Source organism: Juglans regia, chromosome 6, assembly GCF_001411555.2.
Source record: "Juglans regia cultivar Chandler chromosome 6, Walnut 2.0, whole genome shotgun sequence".
NCBI classification, from domain to species: Eukaryota; Viridiplantae; Streptophyta; class Magnoliopsida; order Fagales; family Juglandaceae; genus Juglans; species Juglans regia.
This window is the reverse complement of record NC_049906.1, coordinates 6,424,771-6,443,436: the sequence shown is the minus strand read 5'-3', so window position 1 is coordinate 6,443,436 and position 18,666 is coordinate 6,424,771. Positions and strand designations below refer to the sequence as shown.

The 18,666-nt window shown below is 37.7% G+C and overlaps 2 protein-coding genes across 2 annotated transcripts; both read left to right on the top strand.

Moving 5' to 3' along the window:
• Nucleotides 1–6,501: 6,501 nt before the first annotated feature.
• Nucleotides 6,502–9,845, top strand: LOC109001177 (cytochrome P450 81Q32-like). The gene is made up of 2 exons (XM_018978354.2): nucleotides 6,502–7,461; nucleotides 8,963–9,845. Exons 1-2 carry the CDS (start codon nucleotides 6,550–6,552, stop codon nucleotides 9,584–9,586), a joined length of 1,536 nt encoding a protein of 511 aa, XP_018833899.2. The 5' UTR covers nucleotides 6,502–6,549; the 3' UTR covers nucleotides 9,587–9,845.
• A 5,942-nt stretch (nucleotides 9,846–15,787) lies between these two features.
• On the top strand, nucleotides 15,788–18,448 carry LOC109001176 (cytochrome P450 81Q32-like). The gene is made up of 2 exons (XM_018978353.2): nucleotides 15,788–16,784; nucleotides 17,702–18,448. The coding sequence occupies exons 1-2, from the start codon at nucleotides 15,855–15,857 to the stop codon at nucleotides 18,320–18,322; spliced, it is 1,551 nt and encodes a 516-aa protein (XP_018833898.2). The 5' UTR covers nucleotides 15,788–15,854; the 3' UTR covers nucleotides 18,323–18,448.
• The last annotated feature ends 218 nt before the right edge of the window (nucleotides 18,449–18,666 follow it).

Here is an 18,666-nt window from a genome sequence, read left to right as displayed (position 1 = left end):
TATCGGTACCGAAATATCTCATTTCAATACCTCAACCGAAACGATTACGGAAATAATATTCAAAACATTGGTAGCACTTTCATTTTCTTAATGAGTTTAATTTAGAGGGTCTTTTATCTTACAAGGGATTATTCATTACAGGTTGATTGTATCTTGTCCAGGAAGTTTCGTTTCCTTTGGTGGGATATTTGGGTTGCGTTTAAATGTTAAATTGAGTTAAATTGAATTGAGATAAAAATTGAAAATTGAATAAAATATTGTTAGAATATTATTTTTTAATGTTATTATTAATTTAAGATTTAAAAAAGTTAAATTGTTTGTTATATTTTGTGTTAGAATTTGAAAAGTTATAATAATTAATTAAAATGTTCGGGTGAGTTGGAAACTTAAACAAATTTCAATTCATTTTAATTCATCATTAAAATCTTTTCAAATTTTAACATAAAATATAATAAATAATTTAATTTTTTTAAATTTTAAAATAATAATAATATTAAAAAATAATATTTTATTATTTCAAATCAATTTAGGCCTCGTTTGTTTTCAGAAAACATCTCATCTCATCTCATCTTATCTCACTTCATCATTATAATTTTTTCAAATTTCTATACAAAATAAAATAAACAATTTAACTTTTTAAAATTTTAAAATAAAAATAATATTAAAAAATATATTATAATAATATTTTATTTAATTTTTTAATTTTAATTTTAATTCATCTCATCTCACCTTTAAAAACAAACGAACACTTAATACGCAGCCTTAAAATGTGTTGTTAATTCAAGTTATTCTGTTGAACGCATTTAAAGCTGGACATACAATGGAAATCGATGTTGTTTCACCAAGTAGGTTATATGAAAGGTCGCAAACCGCACTACATTTATTGCGACCACGCTACGTTTATTGCATCCATCTGTTTGCTCTATTCACCTGTCAAATCAACCTTCATCTCATTGTTTGCCGATCACCTTGTCTCTGTTGGACTCCTGAGTCCTGAGCCCTTCGTCTCATCACTTCTTTTGGTGAGCCCTTGCCTGAGGCCTTCATTGGCAAGTGGCCCCCAACATTTTTTATCAAGTAAATCCTCATTTTCAAGTACAATTAATTTCAATTGATCATAATAAACTTTGTATTCTAAATAATTTATGGTGCAGTTGAGTTGAGTTGATAAAATATTATTAGAATATTATTATTATTTATTATTATTATTATTATTATTTAAAAATTTAAAAAAATTAAATTATTTATTATATTTTAATTAAAATTTAAAAAAATTATAAGAATGAGTTGAGATGAGAATGGTGTACTTCCTAAACCAAATGAGGAAAATCTTAGTCCCATGATAATTGATAGTGAAAAAAATGTGGCTGGTGTTGAAAAATCTGAGCTTTTGTATTCAAATTGTGTGAAAAATGGCTCAGGTATTCAGCTTATGGAAAAGGCAGTGGATGAATTAGTTGAATCGAAGCCTCCAAATGTTTTGGTAGAAGAACTCTATGGTGAGCCTCCAGATGCTTTGGCAGAAGAACTTTCTGGTAAAGTTCCTATCTCTAACTCTTTTGCCATTCTAGCTATAGATTTAAATTTGGATTCCTCTATAGAGCCTCAATTGAAAGAAACTGATGTGTCTAAAGTAATTTTTTCTAATTCTGAGGTTATTAGTGACTCAGCTAAACTTAAAAAGAAAGGAAAAAGAATAACAGGGGTTACAGGAATTGTTCCAAATACCGAATCAATTTTTTTTTTTTAAAATGAGCAAATTACTTGTGTGGAATATCAGAGGGATTTCTAATAAGAAGACTCTTTTGCACCTTAAGCATTTGATTAAGGTGCATAATCTGTGTATAGTGGTTGTGTTTAACAAGTCTTTAGATATTGCAAGAAGGTTGGGTTTGTCTCAATCTTTTTCAAATGAGGAGAATGGGGGAAAAGTCTGATTGTTAGCTAAGGAGGGTGTTGAGATTTCTATCCTGTCATAATCATTGCAATTTATCTATTTTACTCTTGATTTCATGGGTTCAAATGCTTTATTCTCAGTTGGATATGCTAAATGCAGCTCTATTCTTAGAAGAGAGTTGTGGGAATCTCTTTCAAGGTTGGGAATTGTTGCAAACCTATGATGGTCATAGGAGATTTCAATAGCATTAAAAACGATCTAGAGAAGGTTGGGGTGTTCCTGTGTTGACTGCAGCTAAAGAAGAATTTTTTTAATTTCATTGAGGTAAATTTATTGTAAGATCTTCCTTACTCTGGCTGTAGATTCACATGGGGCATTTTAATTGGGAAAGATTGGATAGAGCTTTAGTTAGTCAATATTGGCTGGCTTCTTTTCCGCATGTTGTTTTATCACACCTGGAAAGATTACATTTAGATCATTGCCCACTGTTGATTGAAAATAAGGGGTTGAAAAGCTAGCCATTCTCTTCTTTTAGATTCCAAAATATGTGGATAATTTACCCAAATTTTCTGGAGCTTCTGTCTCATGTTTGGAATCAGCCTTGTCATAAGACTGGATTAAATAGGATGGCATTTAAATTGAAAAAGGTCGAAGACAACTTTGAAGAATTGGAATGCTTCAGTTTTTGGTGATATTCTTTAGAAGCTATCTGAGTTAATGGATGGTATACAATTGGCTGAATCGGCATTACAAGCATCAAACTCAGAGGCTAATCTAAGTCATTTGCAAAAGTTAGAATCTAAGTATGATCAAATTTTGCTTCAAGAGGAAATGTTTTACAAGCAAAAGTCTAGAATCAATTGGCTAAAAAAAGGGATAGAAGTTCGAAATTCTTCCATAAGATGTTTTTACATAAAAGGAGAAAGTCGAGAGTTGTTTCTCAAACCTCGCCTAATGGGATGGTTTCTACCAATCATGGTGGTATACTGTCTGCTGCAGTTAGCTTTTTTCAAACTCATTTAGCCTAAGAGGCCGTCTCTTGTTGCTATGAAATTATCCAAGTTATTCCACACTTAGTTAATGATGATACCAATTTGTACATGTTGTGGCCACCCACTTTAGAAGAAGTACAAGTTGTTGTTGACTCCATTCCAACAGATTTAGCTCCTGGACCAGATGGATTCTCATCATTTTTTTCTCTAGTTGTTGGGACATTGTTAGCAATGACTTATGGGATGTTGTACTGTCTTTCTATAGGGGGGTCTCCTCTTCCTAATTCTTTCTAGCATTCATTCATTACATTTATCCCTAAAGTTGATGAGCCGATCACTTAATTGTGTTGATTTTCGGCCAACAAGCTTATGCCAAGTTTCATACAAAATAATTTCCAAGATTCTTGCAACAAGGCTTGGCTCTTTATTACCTAGACTTGTCTCTCCTCGACAAGGAGCTTTTGTTGACGATCGGCTTATTTCTAAAAATATAGCCCTTGCCCAATCACTTACTCCTAGTGCATCTAAAATAATCTAGAGGATGGAATGTCATTTTAAAAGTCGATATGACAAAGGCCTTTGATCATATTCACAAGCCGTTCTTGTCTCAAGTTTTCCTTGAGTTTGGTTTTAATGCCCTGGTGGTTTCTCTTTTAAAAGCAATATTATAGAGGCTTCATTTTGTCTATTGTTCTTAATGGAACTCATGAGGGACTTTTTCATTCCATCAGAGGGTTGATGCAAGGCAATATGCTCTTACCTCTTCTTTTTATTTTAAGTGAAGAGGCCCTAAGTAAAGGGTTATCACAAATTCTTCAGGAGTCTTCTGTTATTCCTTACAAGGTGCAAGAGATTGTTCTATTGTATCTCATATTCTCTTTGCTAATGATCTTTTAATTTTCTTTAATGGATCCAAAAGGAACTTAGTTTTTTTAATGGATTTTTGTTAATGAACAAGCATCTGGAAGAAAAATTAATCCACAAAAAAAATATTTCTTATGCACAATCATGCATCTCGAGCAGGGAAGCAGATTGTAGCTAGAGCTATTAGTTTCAAGGAAGGTAGTTTCCCTATTACTTACTTGGGAGCTCCTCTTTTTTGTGGTAGATTAAATATAAACTTGTTTGAAGCTATCCTTACTAAGATCGAAAGGAAAGTTGTGGTTGGAAAGCTCGTTTATTATCTGCAGGTAGGAAATCTACTTTGATTAAGTCTGTATTATCTTCTATTCCAGTGCATATTCTTTATGTTATATGCCCTCCCAAAAAGGTGAAGATTCAGTTAAGCAAGATTTTGCATCTTTCTTTCGGGGGGAATGAGAAGGCCATTAAAAAAAAAAAAAAGGGTATCCTGGGCAAAGATAAGTTGACCTGTTGAAAAGACTGGCATGGGCATAAGGAATTTAAATGATTTTTTAAAAGCTTTGCAATGCAAACTTACTTGAAATATGGTAAATTTGACCTCTCTTTGGGCTGTTTATATGAGCCAGAAGTATCTCTCCAATGCTGTGTCTCTAGACCTAAGTTCATCTAGACCATGACACTCATAAATGGAGGTCTATATCTGTTCATTTGCCCTTTATACAATCTGAAAGTCAGTGAAAGCTTAGAAGTGGCTCATTAAATTTTTGGCATGATAACTGGATGGGTAATAGATTCCTTGCATCTTTGGGTTTTTTTTGTCTCTATGCCAAAGCTTCGAATAAACGATCTATGTACTGTTGTTGGCAGAATGTTAAGCTTAAAGCGCTACAGAATCCTTCGTTGATGCATCGAATTCTTAGATTCAATGTCAAACTAAGAAGTGGTGATGATGTTCAATTTTGGAATCATACAAATGATGGAAAATGTACTACGAAGTCAGCTTGGGATATTCTTAGAGTTCACCAACCTCAGTTTTCTGCATCAAAGTGTATTTGGAGTAAAATTCTTCCACCAAAGATATCTTGTGGAATAATTGGCATAAGCATGGCTTCAAAATGTAGTTGTGGTTGTGAAGCTGTTGAGTCTAATTTACATGTTTTTTTATAATGATTGTTCCCTTGCTGTATTTGTATGGTCTCATTTTTCCCAGATTTTTGGCATCTCATCCATTATAGCCTTAGGATGGAGAGATAAGTTGCTCACTTTGTCGGTTTTTCATGGTTCAAATCAGCTTCATTTCTATGAATTGTGGTTAGCTAGAAATTTAGCCAAGTATGAAGGTGTGATAAAACATGGCTCATGCATTATTTGAAAAAGTCGTGAAATGGTTGGCAAGAACTTAATCTGATGATTAAACCATTAAAGGGCATATTCAAACATGGTGCTATCTCTACATTAAATATTTTGAGAATCCCTTTACTGAAGACTAGAACACAAGTCTCATATTGCATGGTTCGTTGGTTAATTAAATCCTCCAACTGGTAGAATAAAAACTCAATATTGATGGAGCGTCAAAGCGCAACTGGATTTGATGGTTGTGGTGGGATCCTTCATGATTATTATGGTCATTCCATACATGGCTTTTCCATTTATTTGGTGGTTCTGCAGCTAAAGCTGTCCTCTCTTTATGTAACCAGCTAGGTTTTTATGACCTCATTATTGAATTAGATGCTTTGCTAGTAGTTATCCTCCTTGCAGGTATGTGGATCTTTGGGAAGATATCCTTGACATTAACAAATTTCTAATTTTGATGTTTAGTATATTTAAAGAATTGGCAATTGGCAGATGGTTTAACTAATCTTGTAGCAATTCATGTGTTACTCATAAATCTAGGTTTGCCAAAATTTAGGTGGAAATAGAAGTTTTACTTTTGGTATTATATAATCTTTTTTTTTTTTTTTTTTTGTAAGTAGTTACTGCTTTCATTGTTTACATATTGTAAAGCTTAGTATAGGACTTTTTTGAAATTGACTAGGGACTTTTGTAAACCTAGATTTGTTTATAATATTATATTCTTTCGTCATATGTAAGGATTATTAATAAAATTAGGATACTATCTTCTTTTTTGAAAAAAATACAATTAACTATTTTAAATTTAACAAAAACTATCTTGAGCGTAATATTATCAAAAATTCAAAATTGAGAGAGGTGCGCACACACAGAGAAGAAGATAGAGAAAGAAACAAACGGAGGATTGAGAGACACACCTCCTCGATAAGGTGGCGATGGCACGGCAGTGGGAACGGCTTGGGAAGTGCGGCAGCAAACTCAGAGAATAGAGAGTGAGTATCGAGCCGGGGGAAAAGAAAAGAAAAAAGGGGGAGAAGGAAAAGAAAAAAGAGAGAAAAAAAAAAGAAGAAAAGAGATACGCAAAAGGGTTTTATCATGACATTTTACGGCGATTTGTAAATCGCCGCAAATATAGCCAAAACGTCACTTTCAAAGACCGATAACGTGTTATGTGAGTCTATTGTATTTGTGACGACCAATTTTCATCCCAAATAATTTTTTTAGTAGTGATTTTTTACTCTCCACAAGAAAAATATGGCTACAGTGATAATTCTGCTCTGCCGTCCAATTTTAGCTCTCCGCAATTTTATTTGGCTGCATTGACGGCTTTTTCTTGTAATGATCTAAGAAAAAAAGGCTCTGATAAGAAGGAAGCTGCTAATTTTCCTCATTTTATATAAAGTCAAGGTCTAGATATCTTACCTATTATCTCCATTCCTCACCACAATGTTCTTCCAAATTCTTCTCTTCGTAGCCTTTTATGTAATAGCCAAGCACTTTCTTTCCAAGACCCAAAACCTCCCACCAAGCCCTTTCCCCACCCTCCCCATTGTTGGCCATCTCTACCTCCTAAAGAAACCCCTCCACCGCTCTCTAACCAGGTTATCAAACCGGTACGGTCCCATAATTCATCTCAGCCTTGGCTCTCGACCAGTCCTTGTCGTCTCTTCCCCGTGCGCGGCCGAGGAATGTCTCGCCACCAACGACATCAACTTTGCCAACCGCCCTCGCCTGCTGGCCGGGAAACACCTCGGCTACAACTTCACCTCCCTTGTATGGGCCCCCTACGGCGATCACTGGCGAAACCTCCGCCGTATCGCGTCCCTCGAACTTCTCTCTTCCCACCGCCTCCAAACGCTCTCCCGTATACGCACCGACGAGGTTCGTTCGCTCCTTCGCCGGCTCTTGCCTACTAATAATAAGAATCAAAACCAGACTGAAGTCCATGATCTGAAATCAGCCTTCTTTGAGTTGACGCTTAACGTCATGATGAGGATGATTGCTGGGAAGCGGTATTACGGGGGTAGCGCGGCGGAAGCAGAAGAAGATCAAGTCGGCAAGTTTCGGGATATTGTGTCTGAAACATTTCGGTTGGGGCCTGTCACAAATGTCGCAGATTTTTTGCCTATGTTGAGCTGGTTTGGGATTAGTAGGATGGAGAAGAGGTTGATTTTATTGCAGGAAAAGAGAGACAGATTTATGCAGAGCTTGATAGAGGAGCATAGAAGAATGGGATGTGATGCTGATGCGGATGCAGAAAAGGGTAAGAAGAAGAAGACCATGATTGGAGTTCTGTTGGATCTGCAAGAATCGGAACCTGAATACTACAAGGACGAGATTATCAGAGGCATCATGCTGGTAAGTATTGATCAGAAGGCAATATACTCGGCATGGTTAACGAGATTTTTTTAGTCCAAAACACTACGGAGGGGTTTGATTCAAATTTCACTTCAATTTATCCATTTTATCGTTATAATTTTTAAATTTTTATATAAAATATAATAAATAATTTAATTTTTTTAAATTTTAAAATAATTTTTCTAAATTTTTACATCAAATATAATAAATAATTTAATTTTTATTTTATTATTTATAAACAATCTTAACTCATTTCTAAATTCAAAACCTCTCTTATTAACTGACTACAAATTAGTCATTTAGATCACTAATTTATTTAATTTCCACAGTAACAAATGTCACGAAAACATATATATATAAGATAAACAGCTGACAACCTAAACTCTCTTGGACTTCAAGGGAAAATAAAAGGTTGGTGATAAGGATATTTTCTTATTACTTATTTATTATTCATTTGAAATATTTTATTTTTTTATTATTATTTTTAAATATTTTTTTAATATATTTAACAGAATTAAAAAAATATATAATTTTATTAAGATTCACTTCTTTAACTATTAAGTAAAATAAAAAATTAAAAAAATCAAATATAAAAAAATAATAAATAGATAATACGAAGGTATATATTAACCTTATAATTATCTGAAATAAAATTGGATTATCACTGTATCAGTATGCTAAAGCAAACTAAATGTATTTGCACAGAAAGTGTTTGAATAAAGTTCTAGATGAACTTTCTCACAGAGAATTCTCTTTTCATTTAATTGAATCCGTTTTCCTCACATACCTTACAATATATTCAAGGTCAGTATATATAGACCTTTCTGTAACAGATTTTGCAGTGTATTACCGTACATCATTTGACACCTGACTAGGCTAGTTTATTACAAGGAAATTCTTCAGATGTATTCTCAACTATTCTAGAAGAGTCTTTGGAGGCACACAATTCTGCTGCCTTAATACAGTATAAGCAAAAGCTGCAAAGTTCTAATCCATCGATAGAAAGGTCGATTTCACATTATTTTTAGCTTCTTTCTTTGTAAAGGTCATGAATGACATAGCAAGAAGAGATAGATATCCACCACTGATCAGCTGGGAGAAAATTAACAGTTCAGACAATTGGACAAACGATTGTTTTTGACATTTTATGCCTCGATTTGACTATCAACGTAGAAGAAATACATGTGATCAAGTATAAGTCAAGACAGTTACCAACTATAAGTTGACAAAACATAAAAATACAAGTTCCATACCACAAAATATCTCGGCTTAAATGTATACATGACTGGTGTCTCTTTTCTTTTCTGAAAGAAATAATATCCATTTAGCTTGGTGTGTGTGGGACATCTCATCATTATATTTCGTATAAATTGATACTGTCTATTTCATGTAAAGATATCTATCTACGCCGTGCAATATCATGATCACTAACAAAAAAGTGCCATCATTACATACATTAGCACAGAATAATTGGGCTTGAAATATGTACATGCATGTACAGGTCCTACTATCAGCTGGAACCGACACTTCGGCCGGCACCATGGAGTGGGCAATGTCACTTTTGCTCAACAACCCAGAAGTTCTGAAGAAGGCGCAGGCAGAAATCGACAATCATGTGGGACTTGATCGCCTGCTTGATGAACCCGATTTGGCTGAGCTTCCATATCTTCGTTGCATTATAAACGAAACACTGCGCATGTATCCAGCAACAGGGCCATTACTTGTGCCGCACGAGTCATCGGAGGATTGCCAGGTGGGTGGTTTCCACGTCCCTCGTGGCACTACACTACTTGTGAATTTGTGGGGCATACAATATGACCCGTCAATTTGGGAGGACCCCACGAATTTCAAGCCGGAGAGGTTTGAAGGGATGAAAGATCATGAGTTTAAGTTTAGGTTCATGCCTTTTGGATCGGGGAGGAGGGGCTGTCCCGGAGAAGGTTTGGCCATGAGGGTGGTTGGCTCTGCTTTGGGTTCACTGATACAGTGCTTCGAGTGGCAGAGGATTGGTGAGGAAATGGTAGACATGAATGAAGTGGTCGGGCTGACCTTGACAAAGGCTCGACCTTTGCATGCTATTTGTCGTCCACGTCCAGCCATGGTCAACCTTCTTTCTCAACTTTGAACCAATATATAATATATGTAAAATTTTATACACATGACTACTATCTCACTACTTTCATTCTATCAAATAAGATATGATACATTTACTACTATTGAATGATCATTTATTAGATCCTTATTTATCTTACTTAGTAGGATAAAAGTACGATGAAAGTGTAGTGTATAACATTACTATTAATATATATATATATATATATGTACTGTCCTAAAGAAATATGCATTGCCTATGCAATATATGTATTGTTTAGTGCTATGAAATACATTTATTGTTTTTTACAAAGATAAGGGGATGATGTTTAGGAAATGAGATGACATGTGAATAGTAATGAAATGTTTTTTTTTTTCTTTACGTCACTTAGTTATTCTGGATTTACTTCCACTCGCAACCGTTTATTGACACATATGACCATGTCAAGGGCATGCATCGTTCCACCTTCGCATCTCTTCACATAGTGTGCGGATTGAGGGACCCATTCATCTTTCCTATCTCCTTTTCATTCTCGACATGTCTCTCTTCTTAATTGGGGGATATTCAAACAACTCCTTGTCCTTTAAACCCTTTTTTTTCCTCACCATCTCTTGTCGTTCCATTCCTTCTCAAACATTAACTTGCTCTCTGCTACTGTACTCTTCTTAATCCATACCTTCTTCGACCTACTTTCTCTTTCTCTCCAAGCTCTTCCTTTTCGATGGCTTTCTGCAAGGTTTCCTGCTTCGGCGTTCGTGGTTCTCGATCTTCCTAACCCCACAATTCCTCCAATCATCTCAGAGAACCAGTTCGCACTGTTCCCTTGACTTTGAAGGGTACCAGTGGTTGGCTACTACATCTCGCATTGACTTGGACTTAGTGAGAAATTGATACAGGGTTCCAGATCTGTGGCGATGGATTTGTCGGAGTCTCTCCACGGAATGGTTGACCCTAAGGACTTTGCCGCCTGAGTGGCTTTGTCCTCAACCATGTTCTTGATAGGGCTCCATTTGCCATTTCGTCGTCCTGTCCATGATGTGCTCAACTTTTTGGGACTAGCTCCCTCTTGGCTTTTTCCTAATGCCTGGAGGATCTTAATGGCATGTTGTGTAGCGTGACAGTAGGTATTGGAACCCACTAGCAAGGAATACCCTGATCTTATAGCTCGAGGAGTTCCTCTATACCCACGGTGTTAGAAACATAGATGGAGATTTATGCAGTTTCTGATATCGAACTGGTTACTAGGTGGTGCATTTGGAAGGCCGTTATTCCTATACCAAGGCGTAGCATAAGAAGTTCTTCTTTGTCTTGGGTAATGGTTGGGAGTTCCCTTCTGGTGAGGCTTGCCATCTACAATTCCTTATTTGCACGGGGGAGGGTATTGTCCCTGAGGACCGCAACCTTGCTATTATTCTTTCTGACAGTGAGGAAGCTCACCTACATCTGGTTTATGAGTGGGTGGAAGAAAATGACAGTGTCACTTGGTCTGATGTTCTCCTCACTCGCTCCAACATCGACAGGTTTTTGGTTTCAGCGAACTGGGCTCATGTTTTTGGTCACCAATTTTTAGGTGCTCCATTGTTATCTCGAGGGCAAAAGAAGGGATCTTCTGCTCCTTCGAGGCAGGAAGGAAAGAAAACTCGCATAGACAGTAGCCCAATTCGTGGTGAGACTAAATCGTCCGATGAATCAAGCTCTAATAGGGAGAGGTTCATTCATGCTTCATTGAACCCTAGGGAAATGGGTTGATTCACCCAACTTCTCCATTTTCAGACTACTAGAGGAAGTCATGGACCAAGTTAAGATTGACCTGGCATTTTTGTTAGACACCGAGTCACCTAAATGGCTGGTGAAGAGGCTGTTCGCCAAACCCCCCTTGCCTTAGGTGGTTAGGATGGGACTCGTTGTTAGGATGAGGAAGATATTGATGTGGTTCTTCATTCTACATTTTTGGGAGCTGCTCTCGCAGTTTCGATGAGTTTTGTAGTGAAGCAGACAATCTGTCTTTGACACCCAGTGAAGGTGTTGACGCCTCTAGTGCCTGTGGAGAGGCAGTGCTTGAGTCGAAGGATGGTTCTTCTTCGTCATCCATTCCCTCTACTGTTTCTGGTTGCGTAACTCCAGAATTACCTTTTATTCTTCCTACATCATTTCATGACAACCCTTCGAGGGTAGATTTTAGCAGAGGTTGTGTATTCATCCCTTCGTCGCTCTTCAGCACCTCTCCCATGAGGGGTGATGTTTCTTCATCTACATCTTCGAGCGATTTTCCGACTGGCGATCATCATTTGGACTCAGTCGAGCAGTTGAGGGAGGATGCCTTTGTAGCTTCGGCCTCCTCTTCTCAACCTCTTCTGATTCCCTCATCATTGCAAGGCTTTGGAAAAATGGGTTGCTTCAGGCCTTTTGCTGAGAGAATGTTCATGTTTACATACTAGTATATGTTTTCTACTTACTGAGTTATTGATAACTCACTCATTATCTCCATACTATTTTTTAAATAATTTAAATATTTTAGCTAAGGATCAAGATTAGGGAGCATGGGTGAAATGATTTAAACTTGGTGGATTAAACATAAAAGATTTCTATGATTTTTGGAGAATTTTATTGAGTAATTTTGTCGTGTTTTAATGACCTGGTATTTTGGAAGGTTAATTATATTTAGGTAGTTAGTTTGAAACAATAATTTTATATGTCATTGAGAATTTGGAGTTTACATCTGTAAGGTGAGATATGATTTTAAGTGACACAAAGTAACTCTCCGACCCATCCGAGATCGGGGCATTACATTGTGGGCTTGGGGATGTCCGAGGGAAGAGTATATGGCCTCAATCCCAAGTTTGACGCACCAACTCCGGTAGTGGTCAAAATCGAACTAGCGACCGTTATCCAAAATGATGCTTCATGGTATCCCAAACAGGCATATGATAGCCCTCCATAGGAATCTAGTGACATTATTCTTTGTGAAGGCCACGAGGGCTTCAACTTCTGCCCATTTTGTGAAGTAATCAATGACGACGATTATGAATCTTGCTCCTCCCTTGTCCGGGTGCATGGGACCGACCAGGTTGACACTCCATTGGATGAACGCCCACAGCGATGTAACTGATGTTTAGTTCTTCAAGAAAACAGTTTGGTACTAGCGCGTGCTACTAGCATTGGGTACATTTCTTGGCAAACTCTTTAGCGTTCTTGAGGGCACGCAGCCAATAATATCCTACTCTCATAACTTTAGCCGCCAAAACTCTTCCTCCTAAGTGATTCCCATATACCTTCCCATACACTTTTGCTTGGACGTACTTATCATCTTTCCTTGAGATGCATCTTAGATGGGGTGTGGAGAAACCTCATTTGTATAACACTCCATTTATCAGGGCGAAACAAGCAGCTTTGTTCCTCATTTTCCTCGCTTCTCTTTATCACCTAGAAGTTCCTCGGTAGATAGGAACTTGGCTATGTCATCTGCCCATTCCAGGGTTCCTATTTTCATCTTCAAGATATCGAGTCTGACGGTTGGGGTTCCTATCGTTCAAATGGTCACCTTCCATGATAGGTCTGTCTCATCCATACCTGATGTGGCCTGTGCTAGTCTGTCAACCTTTCAATTGTCGATACGGCTAATTTGGACATAACTGAAGCGGTCGTGCCATTGTATACCTACAATAGGTATCTCTTAAGTTTCTCACCCTTTGCCAGGTTTTCTCTTGTTATTTGGTTGACTACCACTTGGGAGTCTGCCTTCATGTCGATTTCTTTGGCACCTAGAGCTTCCGCTACGGCGAGTCCTGTCAATATTATTTCATATTTTGCCTTGTTGGCGGTGGTTTTGAATTTGAGCCATAATGCATAATACATTTCCTTGTTGTCTGCCACTATGTATATGTCTACTCTCACTAGCACGACAGGACGAGCCATGGACATAAACTTGTGTCAAGGTTTCCCAATAGGGGATCTTTGTATTTCTTCGGAGAAGTTGGTGAGTTTGGCTATGAAGTCAGCCAATACCTGACCCTTTATCACCGTCTGAGGAAGGTAGTTGATGTCAAATTTGCTCAGCTCGATTGACCAACTTACTAAGCAGGATGAGGTGTCCGATAGCTGCAGTATTGTTTTAGGGGCGTCGCTATTAAAACTCTTATGGGATGCACTTGGAAATGTGGTCTTAGCTGGCGAGCAACTACCACTAATGCAAATGCCACCATTTCTGTTATGGGATATTTGGTCTTGTCATCTCTTAGAGCACAACTCATGTAGTAAATTGGGTTTTGCGCCTTTTCTTCCTCCCGAACTAGGGCTGCGGACATGGCTTTCGGTGTAAACAACATATACAAACTCAGGGCCTCCCCTCGGTTGGTTTGGCTCAAGAGAGGGGGCCTTGATAAATATTCTTTGAATTGGGCGAACACCTTCTTGCACTCACTGTCCTAGTCACAGGTCTTTTGCAAGACTCAAAAGAATGGTAGGCACCTGTCTGTAGATCTGGACACGAACTTGTTGAGCACCAATATCCTCCATATTCACTTTTGTGCCTCATTCATGTTCTTTAGTGGCTTCATATGGACAACCGCATAGATTTTCTCAGGGTTGGCCATAATCCCTCTTCAGACACCATGAAACCTAGGAACTTGTCTGACCGTACTTTGAACGCACACTTTGTCGGGTTGAGTTTTATTTTGTATCGTCATGGTATGTTGAAAGCTTTTGGCAAATCTACCACATGTTATCCTGGTTCCTTGCTCTTGACGAGCAAGTCATCGACTTAAACTTCCATATTCATCCCGATCTGTTCTTTAAACATTCGATTTACCAACCTCTGGTATGTCACTCTGGCATTTTTCAAGCTGAAAGACATTACTTGGTAGCAGTATAAACCTCAGTCGGTTATAAAGACCCATTTTTCTTGGTCCTCTCGGCTTATCCGGATCTGTTATACATAGAGTAGGCATCTATGAAGTTTAGCATACAGTGCCCTACTGTGGAATCCTTAATTAAGTCAATTTGGGAAAACTATCATTTGGGCAGGATTTATTCAGGTCGATGAAGTCGACACATCCTCCACTTTCCATTGGGTTTCTTTACAAGAATCACACTTAAAAGCCACTTTGGGTAGTTGGTCTCCCTGATGAGCCCTACAACCAAGAGGCAATTGACTTCTTCTGTAATCGCCGCATACTTCTTTGTACTAAAACTTCTCTTTTGCTTGACCTTCCTTGCTTTCGAGCTTAGGTATATGCAATGTTCGATCACTTCCGTATCAATACCAGGCATGTCCTTTTGGCTCAAGGCGAAGACGTACCTATGTTTAGCGAGCAACTACTTCTACTGTTACCTAACTTTGCCCTCTACCTCAGTTCCGATCCTCACCATGGCTTATGGGTGAGCTTGATCTAAGGTGATCAACTCAAAGGGTTCATTCACCTCACCTTGCTTCAGGTTTGTTTCGTCTCAGGTGTCGACTTCATGTTCAATGAGCTCAGGAGGTGGGGGTGGTGACTGTTAAGAAGCCTAATATTATATAACAAAAAATTTGGGATCCATATTAATAAGTTTATTATTTATGGTAAACTTAGTTTTAATTTTAATTTTGGAGAGGCCACAATGTTGAAAGTAGATAATATATAGAAATTAGATAAAATTTTGAGACTTTAAGAAAAAAAAAATTGGAGAGATACATTTCTAGGTATATTGAGATTTTAAAAATTTTTATAGATCTTATAGAGATTATAAATTGGGGGGATTAGAAAGAAAAGGAAGGGGAAAACCGAAACCTAAGTCCAAAAGGTGCGTTGCACTCTTTTTGGTTTTTTTCCTTTTAACGGGCTAGATTTACCTTTAGGGCTTAGGTTGGACCGGGTCATTACAGATTCAAACCTCACTCTTGATGCCAATATGTTGGTATATGAAATTAGATACATAAATTTTTGTTTAAGAAAAATTTTGTCTAACACATGAAAGATGTATCATTCAAAGAAGAGAAAATACCTCTAAAACTTAGATTCCAAGAGAGAGATGGAAAATTTTGTGGGACTCCCCTCTAGCCCACCTAGAACCTTCCATCTTTAATCTCTTACATTAATTAACACTTAAATGACTCCATAAAAACATTACACTTGTTCAACATTAAGCCAACTACATAAACATGCAAGAAAACTATCTTGAGCGTTATGGTAATAAAAATCCAAAACTGATAGCAAAGAAAAAGTAGAATATATATAAGAAGGAAGCTGCTTATTTTCCCATTATCTTCATTCCTCACCACACAAACACATTCTAACCTTCACAGGATCCATCGGCACAATCTATGTCCTTCATCACGGCCATCATGTTCTTCCAAATCCTTCTTTTTGTAGCCTTTTATGTAATAGCCAAGCACTTGCTTTCCAAGACCCAAAACCTCCCACCAAGCCCTTTCCCGGCCCTCCCCATTGTTGGCCATCTCTACCTCCTAAAGAAACCCCTCCACCGCTCTCTAACCAGGCTATCAAACCGGTACGGTCCCATAATTCATCTCACCTTTGGCTCTCGAAGAGTCCTCGTCGTCTCTTCCCCGTGCGCGACTGAGGAATGCCTCGCCACCAACGACATCATCTTTGCCAACCGCCCTCACCTGATGACCGGGAAACACCTCGGCTACAACTTCACCTCCCTTGCATGGGCACCATACGGCGACCACTGGCGAAACCTCCGCCGTATCTCTTCCCTCCAACTTCTCTCCTCCTACCGCCTCCAAACGCTCTCCCGTATACGCACCGACGAGGTTCGTTCGCTCCTTCGCCGGCTATTGCCTACTAATAATAATAATCAAAACCAGACTGAAGTCCATTATCTGAAATCATCTTTCATTGAGCTGACACTTAACGTCATGATGAGGATGATTGCTGGGAAGCGGTATTACGGGGATAGCGCGCCGGAAGCAGACGAAGATCAAGTCTGCAAGTTTCGGGATATTGTGTCTGAAACATTTCGGTTGGGGTCTTTGACAAATGTCGCAGATTTCTTGCCGATGTTAAGGTGGTTTGGGATTAGTGGGATGGAGAAGAGGTTGATTTTGTTGCAGGAAAAGAGAGACAGGTTCATGCAGAGCTTGATAGAGGAGCATAAAAGAATGGGATGTGATGCAGATGCAGAAAAGGATAAGAAGAAGAAGAAGACGATGATTGGAGTTCTGTTGGATCTGCAAGAATCGGAACCTGAATACTACAAGGACGAGATTATCAGAGGCATCATGCTGGTAAGTATTGAGATGATCTAGTTTTGCAAAGGATCACCAAAATTTTCATGCATTAAAAGATTTTTTTTAATCCAAACCACTATAATTGAAGACAGATCGAGTCATTTTAGATCACTAATTTATTTAATTTTTACAGTAAGAAATGTCCCAAAAACATAAAAGATAGGGATCTGACAACCTGAACCTCTGTTGCAGTTATATTGTTTTGGATTAAAAAATTTAAAAAAAAAAATTTAAAAAAAAAATACTGAACCTCTGTTGGGACTTCATGTGAGAATAAAGAAAAAATCTATTTTTTATCTATTTTTTCATTATCCTCTCATATGATGTGACATTAGATAATAGGTTCATAAGTAAAATATAATAAATAATTTTTAATCATCTAATGCCACATCATAAGATGATAGGAGGATGATAAAAATTAAGATGATGAGTAGCATTACTCGAAAATAAAATAGGATTATCATTGTACCAGTGAGCATAAGACATCAGCAAAAGCTGAGAATTTGGGGTCTAAAATGGAACAGCAACAGCATAATTCTGTGCTAATGGAAAATGTGGTAACTGAACTGATGTTGGTCTTTGTATGGAATCAACATAGAAGAAATATATGTGATCATGTGTAAGTCAAGATTGTTACCTTCTATAAGACGATAAAACATAATAATACAAGTTCCATACCACAAAACATCTCGGTTTAAATGTATACATCGGTGTCTCTTTTCTCTTTTTGAAAGAGATAATATCCATTTAGTGCTGTGTGTGGGACATTTGATCATTATATTCTCGTATAAATGCATACTGTCTATTTCATGTAAAGATATTTATCTACGCCGTGCAATATGATCACTAACAAAAAAGTGCCATCATTACACATTAACACAACATAATTATGCTTGAAATATGTACATGTACAGGTCCTATTATCAGCTGGAACCGACACTTCGGCCGGCACCATGGAGTGGGCAATGTCACTTTTGCTCAACAACCCAGAAGTTCTGAAGAAGGCGCAGGCAGAAATCGACAATCGAGTGGGACACGATCGCCTGGTTGATGAATCCGATTTGGCTAAGCTTCCATATCTTCGTTGCATTATAAACGAAACACTGCGCATGTATCCAGCAGCGCCATTACTTGTGCCGCACGAGTCATCGGAGGATTGCCAGGTGGGTGGTTTCCACGTCCCTCGTGGCACTACACTACTTGTGAATTTGTGGGGCATACAATATGACCCGTCAATTTGGGAGGACCCCACGAATTTCAAGCCGGAGAGGTTTGAAGGGATGAAAGATCATGAGTTTAAGTTTAGGTTCATGCCTTTTGGATCAGGGAGGAGGGGCTGTCCCGGAGAAGGTTTGGCCATGAGGGTGGTTGGCTCTGCTTTGGGTGCACTGATACAGTGCTTCGAGTGGCAGAGGATTGACGAGGAAATGGTAGACATGAGTGAAGTGGTTGGGCTGACCTTGACCAAGGCTCGACCATTGCATGCTATTTGTCGACCACGTCCAGCCATGGTCAACCTTCTTTCTCAACTTTGAACCAATAAATATATAGATGTGTGTTGTTGTGCTATATACATATAAAGCAGCCCTAAAGAAATGTGCACATTGCCCTTGCGATATATATGTTGTTGTGCTTTGAAATACATTTCTTCCTTTGAAGTACATTGGTCTTAGGCCTAGTTTGTTTTCGTAAATAAGATAAATTGAGTTAAATTGAGATTAAAGTTTAAAATTAAATAAAATATTATTAGAAAATATTTTTTTAATATTATTTTTATTTTAAAATTTGAAAAAGTTGAATTATTTATGTTATTTTATGTGGAAGTTTAGAAAAATTATAATGATTAAATGAGATGAAATGAGTTAAGATGAATTCTAAA

Coding starts and splice junctions, on each gene's coding strand:
- LOC109001177 (XM_018978354.2), top strand. CDS start 6,550: ATGTTCTTCCAAATTCTTCTCTTCGTAGCCTTTTATGTAATAGCCAAG. Junction 7,462..8,962: donor TTATCAGAGGCATCATGCTG/GTAAGTATTGAT, acceptor ATGCATGTACAG/GTCCTACTATCAGCTGGAAC.
- LOC109001176 (XM_018978353.2), top strand. CDS start 15,855: ATGTCCTTCATCACGGCCATCATGTTCTTCCAAATCCTTCTTTTTGTA. Junction 16,785..17,701: donor TTATCAGAGGCATCATGCTG/GTAAGTATTGAG, acceptor GTACATGTACAG/GTCCTATTATCAGCTGGAAC.